Below are 18,720 nucleotides of genomic sequence, written 5' to 3'. Positions count from 1 at the left end.
TGTATCCCAGCTTCAGCCTGCAATGCTCCATTAGTTCTTGGTGTAAAGAGCAGCCTCTCGCTGCTGTTCTCCTACAGAAAAGGTTCCAGCCTTTCCTTTGATCAGAATCACCTTGTCCATTCCACTTTTAACTACGACTCTTGTTCAGTAAGCTCGACACTGAGCAAAGCATTGCACACTCCTCCGACCCTCCCAGCCAAGTGTCGGAAGGTCTTAACGTCGTCCCAGAACATCTGCCGTCCCAGAACATCTGCCTCAAGGTGCAAGTGTCAGCTCAAACCTTCTAAAGAATGATTGCTATCTTGGTAAGAATGTGGATTTCTGACTAAGGGACTTGCTCAGGCTTGATGAAGCTTAATTTCATAAAGTTCAGAGCTTCACGTTAACCACGTTGGGTCATTTTCCAGACAGAATAAGCGAAATTTTGTCGTCTTGGGTGTTTTAGCGATCACATTCTACAATTGGTTTCTCTAAGAAAAATGAAGGCCAATCGCCTTGCTCATATTAGAAGGCTGGCTACGATGCTTGCTGGTTGTAAGGAGTGGTAGATTTTCAATTGAAAATTCTAATTGTAAGTAGGTGCCTTGTAGTTTTCCTGACTGTTTTCATTCTCCTGAATTTTGTTTCCAGACTGCTGAAATCAGAAGTTAAAACAGGAAATGATACCAATGCACAGCACTGCTGCTTCCTTCTGAAAGAAAGCTGGGTTAAAGTTTTAGATGTACCTCTGTATTAGAAGTCTGGGCCCCACTGAAAATGTCGATCGGTCTTTCTCTTTCAGATGCTGACTGTTCCGCTGTGTTTCTCCCACACTTTCCTCATACAAGGGACTGAAAAAAATGCATTTTATTATAGCAGAACACACGAGAGAAGCTGTTGATTTGTTTCTATCTGGTTCTCTCTCAATGTAGATAAAGATCTAGGCCAACACCCCAGTTCCGTGCTGAGGGAGTGCTGCACTGTCGGAAGAGCCGTCTTGCGATGAGAAGTTTAGCCGAGGCCCCTTCTGCCCTTTCAGGTGGATGTAAAAGATCCCACGCACTATTTCAAAGAAAAGCAGAGAAGTTCTTCCTGGTGTCCTGCCCAATATTTATCCCCCAACCAACATCTCTCAAAGCCTATTACCTGGCCATTATCTCATTGCTGTTTGTGGGAGCTTGCTGTGCACAAATTGGCTACTGGGTTTTCCTACATTACAACAGTGTCTACACTTCAAAAGTACTTAATTGATTGCAACCGGCTTTGGGACTTCCCGAGGTTGTGAAAAGTGCTACAGAAATGCAAGTTCTTAGATTGAGTATATTACATACTTACCAAAACAGAGGCAGTGTGCCTGGTGATGGCAGCCTTCTCCTTCAGCCTCCAGTTTTTGATACTGAGGTCTCACTGAATTTTCCTCCCTCGTTCCTTCTTAAGCCTTAAACCTGTGGAACCTCTTTCCTCCCTTCATCTTACAATCTACAGACTTAAAAACCAAGGCTGCTGTCATAAAGACAGAAGAGCAGGAATAGGCCATACGGCCCCTCGAGCCGGCTCCGCCACCCAACAAGACCATGGTTGATCATCGACCTCAACTCCACTTTCCTGCCCGATCTCCATATCCCTTAATTCCCCTAGAGTCCAAAAATCAATCCATCTCAGCCTTGAGTATACTCAAAGACTCCGCATCCACAGCCCTCTGGCGCAGAGATTTCCAAAAATTCACATCCATCTAGCTGGTGCTTGTTCATTTATTTTCTAGTGACTCCTACTCTCCTCAGCTTAGCTGTCATTTATTGTGGGCATCTGTTCTTTACCCAAGTTTCCCAATTTAAAACAATTGATGAGAAGGAATAAAAACAGAAAATGCTGGAATTATTCAGTAGGCCAGGCAGCTACTGTGGAGAGAGAAACATTTAACATTACATATTGGTGGCCTTTCGTCAGAACAACAACAACTTGTATTCATATAGCGCCTTTAACGTTGTAAAATGTCCCAAGGAGCTTCACGGGAGTGATTATCAAACAACATTCAACACAGAGCCACAAGAGGAGAAATTAGGGCAGATGACCAAAAGCTTGGTCAAAGAGGTAGGTTTTAAAGGAGGAAAGAGAGGTGGAGAGGTTTAGGAAGGGGATTCTAGAGCTGAGGGCCTAGGCAACTGAAGGCACAGCCGTCAATGGTGGAGCGATTAAAATCAGTGATGTGGAGCTGGAGGAGATTAGAGATAGGGAGGAGCGAGGCCATGTAGGGATTTGAAAACAAGGATAAGAATTTTGAAATCACGGCATTGCTTAACTGAGAGCCAATGTAGATCAGCGAGCACAGGGGAGATGGGTGAACGGGACTTGGTGCAAGTTAGGACATGGGCAGCCGAGTTTTGGATGACCTCAAGTTTACGTAGGGTAGAATGTAGGAGGCCAGCCAGGGGTGCATTGGAATAGTCAAGTCTAGAGGTAACAGCATGGATGAGGGTTTCAGCAGCAGATGAGTTGAGGTGGGCGATGTTACAGAGGTGGAAATAGGCGGTCTTAGTTATGCTGCGGATATGTGGTCGGAAGCTCATTTCGGGGTCAAATATGACACCAAGGTTGCAAACAGTGTGGTTCAGCCTCAGACAGATGCTGGGGAGAGGGATGGAGTCAGGGGCTAGGGAACGGAGTTTGTAGCGGGGACCGAAAACAAACAATGGCTTCGGTCTTCCCAATATTTAATTGGAGAAAATTTCTGCTCATCTAGTACTGGAGGTCGGACAAAAGCTGTCTGACAATTTAGAGACCGTGGAGGGGTCGAGAAAAGTGGTGGTGAGGTAGAGCTGGGTGTGGTCAGCGTACATGTGGAAACTGACGCTGTGTTTTCAGATGATGTCACCAAGGGGTATCATGTTGAACCTGCTGTTTGCCTTCAACTGAGTATTTCAGCTGCCAAAGAAGCCTTGGCTCCCTCCACCCCCGGCGTACCGTGGCTGCAGTGTGTGCCATCTACAAGATGCACTGCAGCACCTCCCAAACCTGTGACCTCTTCCACCTAGAAGGACAAGGGCAGCAGGCGCATGGGAACACCACCACATGCAAGTTCCCCTCCAAGTCACACACCATCCTGACTTAGAAGTATATCGCCAATCCTTCATCATCGCTGGGTCAAAATCCTGGAACTTCCTCCCTAACAGCACTGTGGGAGTACCATCACCACCCGGACTGCAGCGGTTCAAGAAGTCGGCTCACCACCACCTTCTCAAGGGCAGCTAGGGATGGGCAATAAATGCTGGCCTTACCAGCGACGCCCTGATCCCATAAACAAAATTTTAAAAAAATTCATAAAGTTCTTCTGAAGTTGAAGTTGAAATGAATGGAAGAGGTCACCAACCTGAAACGTTAACTCTGTTTCTCTCACCACAGGTGCTGCCTGACCTGCTGAGTATTTCCAGCATCTGCAGTATCTTGCTTTTGTAATGGTGAGATGGAGACAGCTTTCGTTGTGTCAGATGGGCAGCCGCCATACGAAATGTTATACATTTCTTGGAGCAGTGGTATTACTCTGCACGATAAATGTTTCCATGTCAGCTTAGTATTCTGTTATCTATAATGGGATGAATTTCTGTGAAATATTCTCAAATACACGAGTTTATTACAATACTGACGTCAATTCAAAAGTAATGAAACTGTACTCCTGGTGTGTTGCTGCTGCTTGCTCCTCCCCCTCAGCTGGTTCACTTTGTGTGTGTGTCACAAATTACTAACTTGATATCTGAACAACAAAAAATATGATGTCGTATGAACAACCCAGGGGTCAGATCATCAAATCTCACCATGGCAAATTACAAAGTTGAATTTAATAAATCTGGCCGTTTGTGGACTGGCATCAGAAACTGGCAGTGAAGGTTGCCTGATTGTTATAAAAACCCAACTAGTTCACTGATGTCCTTGAGGGAAAGGATCTGCCACTTGACCAAGTATGCCCTACATGTGACTCTGATATCATTAAATTGATTTTTAATGTCCCCTGAAGTGACCCAGTTAAGCCACTGACTTGTAAAAGTCATCACAGGATAAAGGCCCATCACCACCCCTTCCGGGCAGCTGGGGATGGGCGAGAAAGGTGGTCTTGCTCGTGTCATCGATATCCCGAGAATGAATATAAAAACCCCATCAATTCCTTTGTGTTCCCAAACAGTTTTTGTATAATGCCTCCCTTATACAGCAAGTGCTAGTACCTGCTTTAGAGCAGTGCAAGTTATACCATGGTCCCTGGAAAAGGAAACGGCTGTGTAGATATTTGCAGGATTCCTCCACAGCTACCCAACTGCTGGTAAAATTGTTAATGTTAGGAAAGAGCTAATGAGATAAGTTAGCTGTTTAACATTGGAAGTTTTTCTTTTAAACTTGTCTTGTAGTGGTTTAGGGTAGACTTAATGCAGTGTGAAGCCAAGGCAGTGCGAGACTGCTGCAACGTAGGTTTAAGATTGCTGTAGTTACACTGCTGATTCAGTCTGGGCATTCCCATCAAATTCAGGCCATGTACAGCCCCCACCCCCTTAAAACGTCCACATTTAAACCTGGCAGCCGCTTATATTGGCCAAAATTCGGTAATCATTAGCCATTTGCATTAACATCAAATTAAAAGTTGTCTTAAATGTTCCATTTAATTCAGGCAGAAACAACTGTCCTTACACGTAATAATGAGTTAAGTACACATGAAAAACTGATGCATGTTTTTAATATTTAATAAAAATAACACTTCATGCACAATAATCCCAGCAGCTGTAATTTAGTGCCCTAATTAGGTGTTTAGGTTGTTTCAATGGTTGTTGGGTGAAGGAGTTGAGATTTTGTTCCCTCTCTGGATCTTGCGGAGATGCTCTACCTGGCAATGGCTTGTTTCTGAATGACGGGCTCTCATGGCTGCGGCCGGGGAGCGTTTGGCACTGCGGAGTTCAGGTCCAGGAGCTGGGAGGTTCGTTCAGGTCGTGGCTCAGTGGAGTTCCGGATACTGAGTGGTGATAACATTATTGTTCTTTAGCACTACCACTTTATGCCGGCCATCATGTATAGCGGGCAAATCATCTTCACAGGAATGCGCTTGCTACAAGCGGTGGGGACTGTACTATCATTGACCTCTGAGTTACTTTTCAATTGCTAAGTTGGAGCTGCTGGTAATGCATGTTCCAGAGTAGAGAGAGTTCAAAGAACACCAAGTATACAACCAAGTACTCGTCACACAAAATTAACAATGTTCTACTTCCACTTGTTAATTCTTGCAAGTTGTATGAATGCCAGGAACAAGAATATTGTCATTATACAAAGAAGTGCAACTTCATTTTGCCAGAAGCCCCAGGTGCTGTAATCGATACCTTGCTCAATCATATAGATCTCTCCAGGGACCCTGCAAAACACAGAATATGGATCATAGGAGGAATGGGACAAACCAATTGGATATTAGTCCGACGTGTAAGTAAGCAAATATGTTTTAAAAATTACCAAAACAGTAAATATCCCCACGGGCAATATTTAACACCCAGTCTACTGCCACATCCCTTATGAAAATAAGTGCCCTTCCTGAATACATTTTTTTTGATCCGGATTAATTCCACATTAACTGTCAATTGCATTCATTATTTTCTGCGCCTATAAGATCACATCCCTTGATCCCATCTCTCGGCAATATAACCCAAGCTCCTCCTCTCAACCAACTGCCTTGTGTTCAACTATAGCAGACTTTGTAAATTACTGCTTTGATTTGGGGCTTAGCCTGCACTGTGCTAAATGGGAATTGATGCCCAAATTAGCAAGGGTATCTTGGAGAACTCTGCAACAGTTCACCAGGATGGGATCAAGACAATTGGCTGAACTGAAAGTCTGGATAACTGGGTCACATTGACCAGCTGTGAGAATATGTGATCAGATTGAGATGTTTAAAATAATGAATGGAATCGACAGCGTTGATAGGAAATTACTCTTCCCTCTTGTGGGGGAGTCCAGAATATGAGAGAATATTGAAGAAAATAAATCCAGAAAAATGTGTTCATACTAAGGTTTGCAAGGATGTGGATCCACTATTTCCAATAGCGATAGAGGCAACTTTGATTGAGGTGTTCAGAAGGGAGATACTTGGGAAGTATGGGGATATGGAAAAAGAGCAGAGAATTGGGATTGAAAAGATAGAGCTGTCATTACTAACAAAATCTAGCCTGAACTAATTGCGATTTTCCATTTACTGTATGTCATGAAACAAGGAGCTCGTTAAAAAGACTTACATTTATATAATACTAGCTGGAGTGCCCGGCGGTGCCGAGGCTTTTTCAAGGGCATGTTGTTGTTGGAAGAGAGAGAGAGAGCGACTGGGGGGAAGAGAGAGAGCGACTGGGTGGAAGAGAGAGCGTGACTGGGGGGAAGAGAGAGCGCGACTGGGGGGGAAGAGAGAGAGCGACTGGGGGGGGGAAGAGAGAGCGCGATTGGGGGGGGAAGAGAGAGCGCGACTGGGGGGGAGAGAGCGCGACTGGGGGGGGAAGAGATTGCGCGACTGGGGGGAAGAGAGTGCGCGACTGGGGGGAAGAGAGAGCGCGACTGGGGGGGAAGAGAGAGCGCGACTGGGGGGGAAGAGAGAGCGCGACTGGGGGGGAAGAGAGAGCGCGACTGGGGGGGAAGAGAGAGCGCGACTGGGGGGGAAGAGAGAGCGCGACTGGGGGGGAAGAGAGAGAGCGACTGGGGGGGAAGAGAGAGAGCGTGACTGGGGGGAAGAGAGAGAGCGACTGGGGGGAAGAGAGAGAGCGACTGGGGGGAAGAGAGAGAGCGATTAGGGGGGAAGAGAGAGAGCGACTGGGGGGGAAGAGAGAGAGCGACTGGGGGGGGAAGAGAGAGAGCGACTGGGGGGGAAGAGAGAGAGCGACTGGGGGGGAAGAGAGAGAGCGACTGGGGGGGAAGAGAGAGAGCGACTGGGGGGGAAGAGAGAGAGCGACTGGGGGGAAGAGAGAGAGCGACTGGGGGGAAGAGAGAGAGCGACTGGGGGGGAAGAGAGAGAGCGACTGGGGGGGAAGAGAGAGAGCGACTGGGGGGAAGAGAGAGAGCGACTGGGGGGGAAGAGAGAGAGCGACTGGGGGGGAAGAGAGAGAGCGACTGGGGGGAAGAGAGAGAGCGATGGGGGGGAAGAGAGAGCGCAACTGGGGGGAAGAGAGAGAGCGACTGGGGGGGAAGAGAGAGAGCGACTGGGGGGAAGAGTGAGAGCGACTGGGGGGAAAAGAGAGAGCGACTGGGGGGAAAAGAGAGAGCGACTGGGGGGAAAAGAGAGAGCGACTGGGGGGAAGAGTGAGAGCGACTGGGGGAAGAGAGAGAGCAACTGGGGGGAAGGGGGGGAAAGGGGAGGGGAGGGGGAGCGGGGGGGAGGAAGGGAGGGGGGAGGGAGGGGGAGGAGGGAGCGGGGGGAGGAAGGGAGGGGGGAGGAGGGAGATGGGGAGGGGGAGGGGAGGTAGATGAGGGGGGAGGGGGAGGGGAGGGGGGAGCCAGCAGACCCTCTCCCCTCTGCCGGCGATGGCTCCGCTGAGCTCCGTGCCGCCCCACGCACTGATATGCTGAGCGCAGTGCCCCGGTCAGCCCGAGCCCCGCCCTCCCGAGGCCGGGCCTGAGGCGGCTTGAGACGGCCGATTGCGGCTGGCCGGGCCCGGTTGCCTTGGTAACCCTCCTCCCCTCTCCGCCTGCCGATCTCCGGGACCAGGCCTGAGCGGCTTGAGATGGCCGATTGCGGCTGGCGAGCCCTGTTGCCGGGGTAACCCTCTCCGTTCCCGCTCCCCCTCCCCTCCCGAGCCCCGCCCCCCCCGCTAACCTGCTCGCTTCCCTCTGGCCGCGCTCTGTGTGGAGGTGCGCGTGCGCCGTGCAGTGAATGAAGCGCGAGGAGCTTGCAGTGAGCCCAGCCAGCCTTTACCAAGATGGCTGGCCGCTGGTTCGGAATGGGGCCCAGCGGGGGGGTGGGGTTGAGGGGTGGGAGGAGCTTGTCACAAAACAATTGCCTAGGGTCCAGCATGGCTGGCAACAGACGCCCAGGCTTCGAGGCCTACCTGCAAAAACGGGGAAAAGTAGGAAAATTAATGAGATTAGATAAATGATTTAGAAAGGAATTCACTTTTTTTTAAAACAATATGGGCTAAAAATTCAGTTTGGGGCGCCCAGCTTGCCTGGGCGCCGGAATTACCGCTGCGCGCGGAGCCACTTGCGCCAGCGGGATATTCAGTTTCAGCGCCCCAAGTGGAAGCCGGCCGCTAAACAAGGGTTTCGGCGCCCCGCTTGGGGCGCTGAAACTGAATATTGGCGCGCAAAGTGCCGCAGCGCCACCCGCTGCGGCACGGCAGCCTGCGGTACTGCAGGCCTTCCTCTCACTCTTAAGGGGGAGGTGCCTGCAACAGCGCGATCCCCACTCGCGAGTGCCGGCAAATGAGCCCGGCACCAAGGAGAAGTGCCGGGCTCTCGGGAAACAGCCGGCAATGCCGCGGGGGGGGTGGTGTAGGAGGCCGGGGATGGAGGTGCGGGCAGGCGGCCGCCGAAAAAGCGGCCGGCCGCACCTCCACCTTAACTCGCCCCACTACCGCCACAGGTAGGCCCCTGTGTACCGGTCGCTGTTTGCGGCTGGCGCGGAGGAGGCGGCAGCGACCAAATATGGCCAGCGGGGCGATAGCGGGGCGCTGCGCACACCGATGACGTCATCGGTGGCGGCGCAGCGCTACAGGCTAACGTCGCCATTAGCGCCCCGCTAAATATCGCGGTAGGTGTGGCCAGTGGCGCAAAAGCCCTCTTTGGGCGCAAACTGGTGGCGCAGGCCACTGAATTTCTAGGCCAATGTGTTTTAAAAGCAATTTTTTTTTTAAAGATGCAGAAAGCGGGAAAAAGAAATGAAAAGTTTGGAATCAAGATGGCGGCGACTCACCTCGGCTCAGAACGATAAGGCACGCCCACACACGCACTGATTGGTCGACCGTCAGGTCACCGAAGCGTAGGATTGGTCTATCGTCCCGTCACTCGACTCTAGGAGGGCCCGCCCGCACGCGCCAGGAACCCGCCCCCGCCACGCAGCGATTGGTCGACCGTCGGGTTGCTCGACCGTACGATTGGTCGACCTCGACGTCACTCAATGCTAATGAGCAGATAATGAGCAGAATTTTGAACATTTTTTGGATACCGCGGGCGCAATTTTTGTCCGGCTGAAACGTAAATATGCTTACGACGGTTCTGGAATTGTAAGCTTTCTTTTGATGTAACGCACGTGTAGGTACGCTCTATAACTTTAGAGTGTATAGCCGGACAGACACACCGAAGGACAGACAGACAGAAAGACAGATCAATCCTTTTATATATATATAGATAGATAGATTTTTCACAACCTGAGGATGCCCCAAAGCAGTGAAGTACTTTCTGAAGTGTAGTCACAGTTGTAAGGTAGGAAATGCAGCAGCCAATTTGCGCACAGCAAGCTCCCACAAACAACAATGTGATCAGGACCAGATAATTTTGTTTAGTATTTTGGTTGAGGGATAAATTTTGACCAAGCACTGGGGAGAACGCGCCTGCTCTTTTTTGAAATAGTGCCGTGGGATCTTTCACATCTAGTTGAGAGGGGCAGACGGGGCCTCGGTTTAACGTCTCATCCAAAAGACAGCACCTCCAACAATGCAGCACTCCCTCGGTACTGCACTAGAGTGCCAGCCTAGATTTTGTTACAGATTATGGTATGTATGTATCTGAAAAGAACAGTGACAAGGGCAGATGGCTCATGGAATTGATGCTGGGAGTATGGAAAGACTTGGAGATGTGCAGAAACCAACAGCTTTCCCATAAATTCATTCTTCACCAATCCTGATGCAACAAGTCTTGGTAGACCGTGCCTTTAAAGTTTTGGGTACAAGGGAACTGAGTATTTGTAACAGAAGAGAGTTTGAAACCACTTCGACCAGTGTTGTCCAATAGAACTTGCTGATTAACCACAGGTGTAGCTATGGCAACACAGTTTTTTAATCACATGCACTAATTTTAGTTAAAAAAAATGCCTCTCACACAAATGCAATACAGGTAAGTAAATGTAATTCATGTATACAATTAATTAAACATCTATCACCATTCAGTAACCAAGGAAGTAAACAATCGAAAAACACACACTGCTTTTCATCTCCTCATTTCACCAACAAATGTACAAAAAGGTTAAGGTTCACGTGCACAAGTATCTATTACTCATTTTATTTACTAATCAGAACTGCAATTCACCACATTTGGATTCCCAATTAGCGATATGTGGCTACTGGCTAACATTGGGCAACACGGTGATTTAAAAAAAAAATTAAAAACATTGTTTTAATCAGTTTAAAAACAATGTACTCACACTGTTGAATTCATGTAAAATATTTGTCCTTTTAGTTCGATGATTGTCAGTGCCTATGGAAAGATGGATAAAATGAATCATTAATGTTAATCCATACCTATACTGTTTCAATGGGTGTAGTTACTTTGATTAAGGTTTTAAAACTAAATCTTTATGGTCTTCACTAAAGTACATGGAGCGCCATTGATTTTTACAGTGGCAGTTCTAGGTTGGGTTCAATGAACATCTTTGTTTGTCTTATTGCTCATGTGCCTACCTTACTTTCCCTAATTAAGTGAGTGGGCACCATTGTCTCTTTTTTTACTTTCCCCCAATTAAAACCCAAGGAGCAAATTTGGCATCATGTTTCCATGCCATCTGGGGTTCTATTACCCGTACCCTCAAGTGGCACAGTCATAGGCTGTGTCTCACCACAGGTTTTCAATCAACAGCACCTGTAATAGCAAATAATATCTACTTCTTGCTATTTGGCCTCAACCTGCTTTACACATTTACTCCCTGTGCTTCTATCTCCAGTCCCCCCCAACCCCATCAATGTGCTTTTGAATCTTCATCCACAACTTACCCTCCTTCTGCGTTTCCAAGACTTCCTCAGCTCTCTTGCTGTGGCTCGCCCCCACTCCCCACCTCCCAATCACCTGAACGTGCTTCAGCTTCTGAACAAACATCCCTATTCATTACCCTGGTCCTGGCCTTGATTTCAAGGCGGCCTGCCCACGGGGCTTTTGCCAACTCGCTTGGAATACCTCGAGAGAAATGTCTGGCCTTCGTTGGGTGCCTTCCCAAAGTGGCACAGCCGAGATTGGTAACTTGCTGTGTGAAGGATCAAGGGAGCCAAGTGTCATTTTACCACCCCACAGTTCCGCACAATGGGGTTCCACCACCCAATCTCATGTTTTTACAAAGTCTTGATCCCGGAACCCACATTCACACCTATTCTAAAGTTTAAAAAAAAAGGTTTCTTACATTCAGCCCGTAACGGAATATACTGATCCACTTCAGCCAAGAAAGCCACTGCAACATTCCGTTTAAGTTCGCCAGAAAACCTCCAAAAACCTACAAACACAAGTGGGTTGTTGTTCAGTGCTTCCGAACGGATAACAGGGACCAGTAGAAGGTATAGGGAAATGGATCAAAAACAGGTTCTTACCATCATGAAGACGAATGGGATGGCGACCAGGGCATTAGCTATTGCAAAGCTGCTGGCACTTGCACTCACCAGGAAGGCCAGACTCACCGCCGACAAACTGGTGAGGCTGAGAGTCAGGCAGAACAGGAAAAAAGACCCGACGTCTAGTTTCAACCCTGTGTTGAAAACATTGAAAATGCATTGCGCAGTGTTAATGACAAACTATTTTCATAAACTATTTCAAATAAGGGGGCAACTGGTTTTGTTAAAACAGAGGAATTCTACAGAAGTACGTTATTTGTGTTCACTCTCGGTATCACACGGCAATTTCGGTGAAGTTTGGTAAGAATACCAAAAGAGATAGAGATAACTGCAGAAATGGTAAAGGAGAAGGAGAAAAGAGTGGAAAATGGCAGGATGGACACCAGAGTGTGGTAGTTGAGGTAAAGCAAAGTTAACTCAGGAGTAGGGGGAGGGATGATTCTTACCCGAAGTTGGTTAATGTGGAGAAGCAAAATGAAAAATACAGGGGGTGAAATTGGTCTTGGGCGCTAGTGCAAAATGGGCCTTGGTGAATTGGCAGCCCGGTTTACAAACTGCCTGATCTTCTGTTCCATTGAAATGGGTTTTGTGCTCCCAACCCAAGAACAATTTCCTCATAAAATCTGAAACCAAAAGTAATAAATCTACAGCAACCGCTCCATGTGTGCTCTACACGGAAAGCCAATGCAAACTGAGCACGCCCAGAGGTTTCACACTTCACATTCATCCAACTTTGAGAAATCAATCCGAGTGCATGAGTAGTCAATAGATAAAAGTCAAAGTCATGATTTTTGTGATAAAATCAGGCAACTTGATAGTTTCTACATTAATGGGCAAATATTAGTGCTATGATTCATTTCACCAATAATTGCCCCATTGAGACAGTGGAGCAAGGGAGAGGGGATGGAGAACTGGAAAAGCTTCAGGCCAAGTAGCTCCAAGACTGGATAGCAATTGGTGACAGATTGGTACTGAGCATGCAAAAGGTCAAAAGGTTAACCAGCACCACCAAAACCCACTATCTGGTCATTCGTTCATTTGCTGTTTCTGGGCCCCTGTGGGCAAAATAGTCACCAAGTTTGCCCACATAAGCGACTGCACTTCAGAAGTAATTAATTGGTTGTAAAATGCTTTAGGATATCCGAACATGTGATAATGTGCTGTAGAAATGCTAGTTTTTTCTTTCTTAGACCAAGCTCTAACACAGAGGTTAATCAGAGATATCCTAGTAATAGCTTTATATGATCTCAATCCCTTGATTAGAATACTCCACAGTATTTATCTCTAGGTATCCATTATTGAATAAATAAGACTTCTAAATATTCTTCCATTACTGTCTAGAATTGAACTGAGGTATAAGAACATAAGACATAGGAGCAGGAGAAGGCCATTCGGCCCCTCGAGCCTGCTCCGCCATTCAATAAGATCATGGCTGATCTGATCTTGAGCTCAGCTCCACTCCCCTGCCCGCTCCCCATAACCATCGACTCCCTTATCGTTCAAAAATCTGTCTATCTCCACCTTAAATATATTCAATGACCCAGCCTCCACAGCTCTCTGGGGAAGAGAATTCCAAAGATTCACGACCCTCAGAGAAGAAATTCCTCCTCATTTCCGATTCCGTTATATATTAATAAAAGTAAGGAATCAGTCTAGTTGGTCTCATCCTTTTTCTCTCTGTGGTCAAGCTTGCCTGCAGACAGTCAAGTCTGGTTAGATTGCAGCACTGTTGTGTAGTTATTAATTATAACTTATTTTGAGGACGGGCAGTGTTCAAATTGCTTTGTGCGAAAGGTACTGAGACACTTACCCATCATAAAGTAGGAAATGGATCCAAGAACAAGAACTGGGATGATGCGATTGGGTATCAGATCGGCAAAGATCTTGGCCAGGAAGTATACTGAAGTCCGATAATAACCGCTCGCCTTTTCATGTCTGATAAAAGAATTGGAATTAAAACGCTCCACATCACCGATGGCTCAGATTGCGAGGAATAACATGGTGGGATTTGAGTGTCAAAATACTTAATACAACATAGGTTTTCATAGTAAAATTATTAATAGACCACGAGTGGCCTCTGCCACCACATTCATTGCACATTGTTTTTGCATTGCTATATAATAATTAAATCAATCCTTCAGTCATTTTGCTGCTTTCCTTTGGATAGCCAACATCGCGGGCAATTTTAAACCGCCCGCCTGGCCGGAATCTGACTTCAAAGTAAAGTAAAATCAGGCGGGGTGTAAAGAGCCTGCCTAGTCTTGGTGGCGGTGCCGCCACACACTGCTCACTGGGGAGGAAGGACCACGTTACTCGCTTGCAGTTATTGTGAATCAGTTCATCTGCTGGCGTGCTTTCGGGATCCGTTTGGTTTTGGTACTGCTTTGATCAAGCAGGGAACGGGACTCCCTCATTTTGATTCATTACTGGGGAACAATATACTTAGCTGCGTACATGAATAGCGCTTTTTCTTGTAGGAAGAGTTCCACAGCGGAAAGGTTGCCAAAAACCTGATTGATTATCAAGAAGAAGAATGCGCCAATTCTGAAATCAAAAAATAATACACTTGAGACTTAATAGTAAGGTAAATATTAGATAGAAATGATACTGGAAATGTGGACTCCTGGTGCAATACACACGTCAGTCGCACACACTATCACGGCAATGCACCTCTGAGCTCGGCTGTGTTTGTGTGAGCAGGGGGGGTCGCAAGTGGAGGGAAAGGTTTCTTGGGTGAGTCGCTTTAGGCAACCGGCTCTCGGGTGCGATTGGCAGTACCACTGGGGCAAGCCATGCACCCGCCTCCTCAATGGCATTGCTTTGCACTTTCAATTCACCATCTGCTGAGTTCCTGATCTCGAGCTTGCCAGGAGGAGACTCGGAGAAGCGAGCAGCAAGTTCCCTAAAGACAAGGGGGGGAGGGGGGAATTAAATAGTGAATCACACAGGACCACTCTCTGAGTGGGTGTTTAGGGGGCAGTCACTAACTGGTGCTTGGGGATATTTTATCTGCTCAATCTATTGAGTTGGGTTTGGCTGTATAGAGCATGGAGACTCAATAGAGGCAAACAGGGAAATTAAACACCAAAAAAGTAACCCGAGATCAATCAGAAATGCCATAATTGATAGTGTTGAATGAAATCCGTGTAATAGTGTGTGGATTCAGCTATTCCTGTATTTCTCCCACCTGTTCTGCAAAGCTTCAGGCATTGTGTGTGGTATTTGATAATATATAAGTCCATTCAATATGCCAAAGAATATCATCATGAACACTTGAACCAATGAGGTGTATGGGTTTCTCAAGAAGTTCTTGATGGTGCGACCGCACATTATGTACAGCTGAAAGTACAAGAATTTACAATGAATGCATCGGGTAAACTCAACAAGGAAACGCACAAACAATGATGCGCCTGTCACAACTGGCTGGATTTGCACTGAATGTTCTCCTGGGTTCAGGACGCTGGTCATTCCCAGATTTCAACTACCGAGTTGTTAATCAAAGTTACTCCCACGAGTCAATGTGTAAGTCGGAGGCTATTGGCTATCAGTCTTAGTCAAGCACTTGGCGTTACAAATTACATGGACTATACAGCACAGAAACAGGCCATTCGGCCCAACTGGTCTGTGCCGGTGTTTCTGCTCCACACCAGCCTCCTCCCACCCCTAGTTCTTCTCACCCAATCAGCATATCCTCCTATTCCTTTCTCCCTCATGTGTTTATCCAGCTTCCCCTTAAATGTATCTCTGCTATTCACCTCAACCACTCCCTGTGGTAGCGAGTTCCACATTCTCACCACTCTCTGGGTAAAGAAGTTTCTCCTGAATTCCCTATTGGATTTATTAGTGACTATCTTATATTTTGTCGCCTAGTTTTGGACTAATCTTCTCACAGTGGCATTAACTGTGTGAGCTTGTAGATAACAATTCTCCCATTAAATTGCTGATTAACACTTCAAAGAAAGAAAAGGCTTGCATTTCTATAGCACCTTTTATGACATCAGGACGAGCCAAAGTGCTTTACAGCAAACGAAATACTTTTGAAATCTAGTCATTGTTGTAATAGTCATTGTTGAGACTAATTTCAGACTGCTGGCTTATTTTGGAGATAAAAATGTTGTATGCAGCCTTGGAAATTAACTGCCGATCGGCTGAATTTAACATCACAAACATTATATAAATTTAAAATATTCCGCTCAAGCAACATGGGTACAATTAAATGCATCACAATAAGTTTTGTTACACTAACTGTTGCATTTAATATTACATCTAACAGGAAAAAACACAAGACATTTGCATCTACCTGATAGCAGAAAGGGGTTGCATATGAAGATTTTATTTTGATTGAAAACTTTGAGACATCTGGCACAGACATGGCCTTCAGTTTCTTGCTGATTTGATGATAGTAAGTAGACTGTCGAAAATGATGGGCCAGGAGATTATTTTCCATGCTGGTATCCACGGTCGTGTGGGACGTGATCACAACCTCTTTAATAAAGAAAAAACAAGTTTCTATATTATACTACACTGACTGACCTACAGTGGCATTGCTCACGATAAGCCAACACAACCTGTATCTATCAACGCAGCCTTTAATGTAGACAAACACCCCAAGGCTCATCACAGACAAAGATGGAAATTTTCAGAGGGGCGACCAAAGAGGTGGGTTTTAAGGAGGGTCTTAAAGGAAGCAAGGCACGTGGAGATGTGGAGAGGTTTAGGCAGGGAATTCCAGAGGGTGGGGTTAAGGCAGCTGAAGACACGGCCGCCAATAGTGGGATGAAGGGAGGGGGTACACGAGACCAGAGTCAGAGGAACAGAGAGTTTATGGGGTGGGGGAGGGGGTTTGGAGGAGGGTTGTACGACTGGAGGAGGTTACAGACATAGGGAGGGAGGGGTGAGGTCATGAACTGATTTAAACACAAGGATGAGAATTTTAAATTGGAGGTGTTGGTAGTCTGGGAGCCAATGGAGGTCAGCGAGCACAGGGGTGATGGGTGAATGGGACTTACTGCGAGTTAGGACACGGGGCAGTGAGCACAGGGGTGATGGGTGAACGGGACTTACTGCAAGTTAGGACACGGGGCAGTGAGCACAGGGGTGATGGGTGAACGGGACTTACTGCAAGTTAGGACACGGGGCAGTGAGCACAGGGGTGATGGGTGAACGGGACTTACTGCGAGTTAGGACACGGGGCAGTGAGCACAGGGGTGATGGGTGAACGGGACTTACTGCAAGTTAAGACACGGGGCAGTGAGCACAGGGGTGATGGGTGAACGGGACTTACTGCGAGTTAGGACACGGGCAGCAGAGTTTTGGATGAGCTCAAGTTTAAAGGGTGGAAGGCCGAACAGGAGAGCGTTGGAATAGTTGAGTCTGGAGGTGACAAAGGAAAGGATGAGGATTTCAGCAGTAGATGGGTTGAAGCAGAGGCAGCGACGGGTGATGTTATGGAGATGGAAGTAATCTTTAAGAAGGAAAGGATATGGTGTTAGAAACTCAGCTTGGGGTTTGAATAGGTTGCAGAGTTTACGGATAGTCTGGTTCACACTGAGACAATGGCTAGAGAGAGATGGAATCAGTAGCAAGGTTATGGAGCTTGTGGTGGGGCCAAAGATGATGGCTTCAATTTTCTAATGATTAGTTTTAGGAAATTGCAGCTTCTCCCCAAGCCTAGACATTGGACAAGCAGTCTGACAACAAAAAGACTAGACATTGGACAAGCAGTCTGACAACACAAAGACTAGACATTGGACAAGCAGTCTGACAACAAAAAGACTAGACATTGGACAAGCAGTCTGACAACACAAAGACTAGACATTGGACAAGCAGTCTGACAACACAAAGACTAGACATTGGACAAGCAGCCTGACAACACAAAGACTAGACATTGGACAAGCAGCCTGACAACACAAAGACTAGACATTGGACAAGCAGCCTGACAACACAAAGACTAGACATTGGACAAGCAGTCTGACAACAAAAAGACTAGACATTGGACAAGCAGTCTGACAACACAAAGACTAGACATTGGACAAGCAGTCTGACAACAAAAAGACTAGACATTGGACAAGCAGTCTGACAACACAAAGACTAGACATTGGACAAGCAGTCTGACAACACAAAGACTAGACATTGGACAAGCAGCCTGACAACACAAAGACTAGACATTGGACAAGCAGCCTGACAACACAAAGACTAGACATTGGACAAGCAGCCTGACAACACAAAGACTAGACATTGGACAAGCAGTCTGACAACAAAAAGACTAGACATTGGACAAGCAGTCTGACAACACAAAGACTAGACATTGGACAAGCAGCCTGACAACACAAAGACTAGACATTGGACAAGCAGCCTGACAACACAAAGACTAGACATTGGACAAGCAGTCTGACAACAAAAAGACTAGACATTGGACAAGCAGTCTGACAACACAAAGACTAGACATTGGACAAGCAGTCTGACAACAAAAAGACTAGACATTGGACAAGCAGTCTGACAACACAAAGACTAGACATTGGACAAGCAGTCTGACAACACAAAGACTAGACATTGGACAAGCAGCCTGACAACACAAAGACTAGACATTGGACAAGCAGCCTGACAACACAAAGACTAGACATTGGACAAGCAGTCTGACAACACAAAGACTAGACATTGGACAAGCAGCCTGACAACACAAAGACTAGACATTGGACAAACAGTCTGACAACACAAAGACTAGACATTGGACAAGCAGTCTGACAACACAAAGACTAGACATTGGACAAGCAGCCTGACAACACAAAGACTAGACATTGGACAAGCAGCCTGACAACACAAAGACTAGACATTGGACAAGCAGTCTGACAACACAAAGACTAGACATTGGACAAGCAGCCTGACAACACAAAGACTAGACATTGGACAAACAGTCTGACAACACAAAGACTAGACATTGGACAAGCAGTCTGACAACACAAAGACTAGACATTGGACAAGCAGCCTGACAACACAAAGACTAGACATTGGACAAGCAGTCTGACAACACAAAGACTAGACATTGGACAAGCAGTCTGACAACACAAAGACTAGACATTGGACAAGCAGTCTGACAACACAAAGACTAGACATTGGACAAGCAGTCTGACAACAAAAAGACTAGACATTGGACAAGCAGTCTGACAACACAAAGACTAGACATTGGACAAGCAGTCTGACAACACAAAGACTA

The 18,720-nt window shown here is 46.7% G+C and overlaps 1 protein-coding gene across 3 annotated transcripts in view; it reads right to left on the bottom strand.

Moving 5' to 3' along the window:
* Window positions 1-4,679: 4,679 nt before the first annotated feature.
* Window positions 4,680-18,720, bottom strand: part of LOC147098698 (broad substrate specificity ATP-binding cassette transporter ABCG2-like) — a 41,269-nt gene continuing 27,228 nt past the window's right edge. For all 3 annotated transcript variants that reach the window (XM_085970739.1, XM_085970740.1, XM_085970741.1), the window contains 8 exons: window positions 15,808-15,992; window positions 14,695-14,846; window positions 13,962-14,051; window positions 13,318-13,442; window positions 11,487-11,641; window positions 11,303-11,392; window positions 10,337-10,389; window positions 4,680-5,362 (listed from right to left, as the gene is read on the bottom strand). In XM_085970739.1, the coding sequence (XP_085826865.1) occupies window positions 5,215-5,362; window positions 10,337-10,389; window positions 11,303-11,392; window positions 11,487-11,641; window positions 13,318-13,442; window positions 13,962-14,051; window positions 14,695-14,846; window positions 15,808-15,992 (998 nt within the window). In that variant the 3' untranslated portion in view covers window positions 4,680-5,214. The remainder of the gene's footprint in view (window positions 5,363-10,336; window positions 10,390-11,302; window positions 11,393-11,486; window positions 11,642-13,317; window positions 13,443-13,961; window positions 14,052-14,694; window positions 14,847-15,807; window positions 15,993-18,720) is intronic.

This window comes from Somniosus microcephalus, chromosome 29 (genome assembly GCF_052327205.1).
Source record: "Somniosus microcephalus isolate GS21.2 chromosome 29, FLI_Smic_1.0, whole genome shotgun sequence".
NCBI classification, from domain to species: domain Eukaryota; kingdom Metazoa; phylum Chordata; class Chondrichthyes; order Squaliformes; family Somniosidae; genus Somniosus; species Somniosus microcephalus.
The sequence above is the reverse complement of the archived record's forward strand: the minus strand, read 5'-3'. Positions and strand labels throughout refer to the sequence as shown.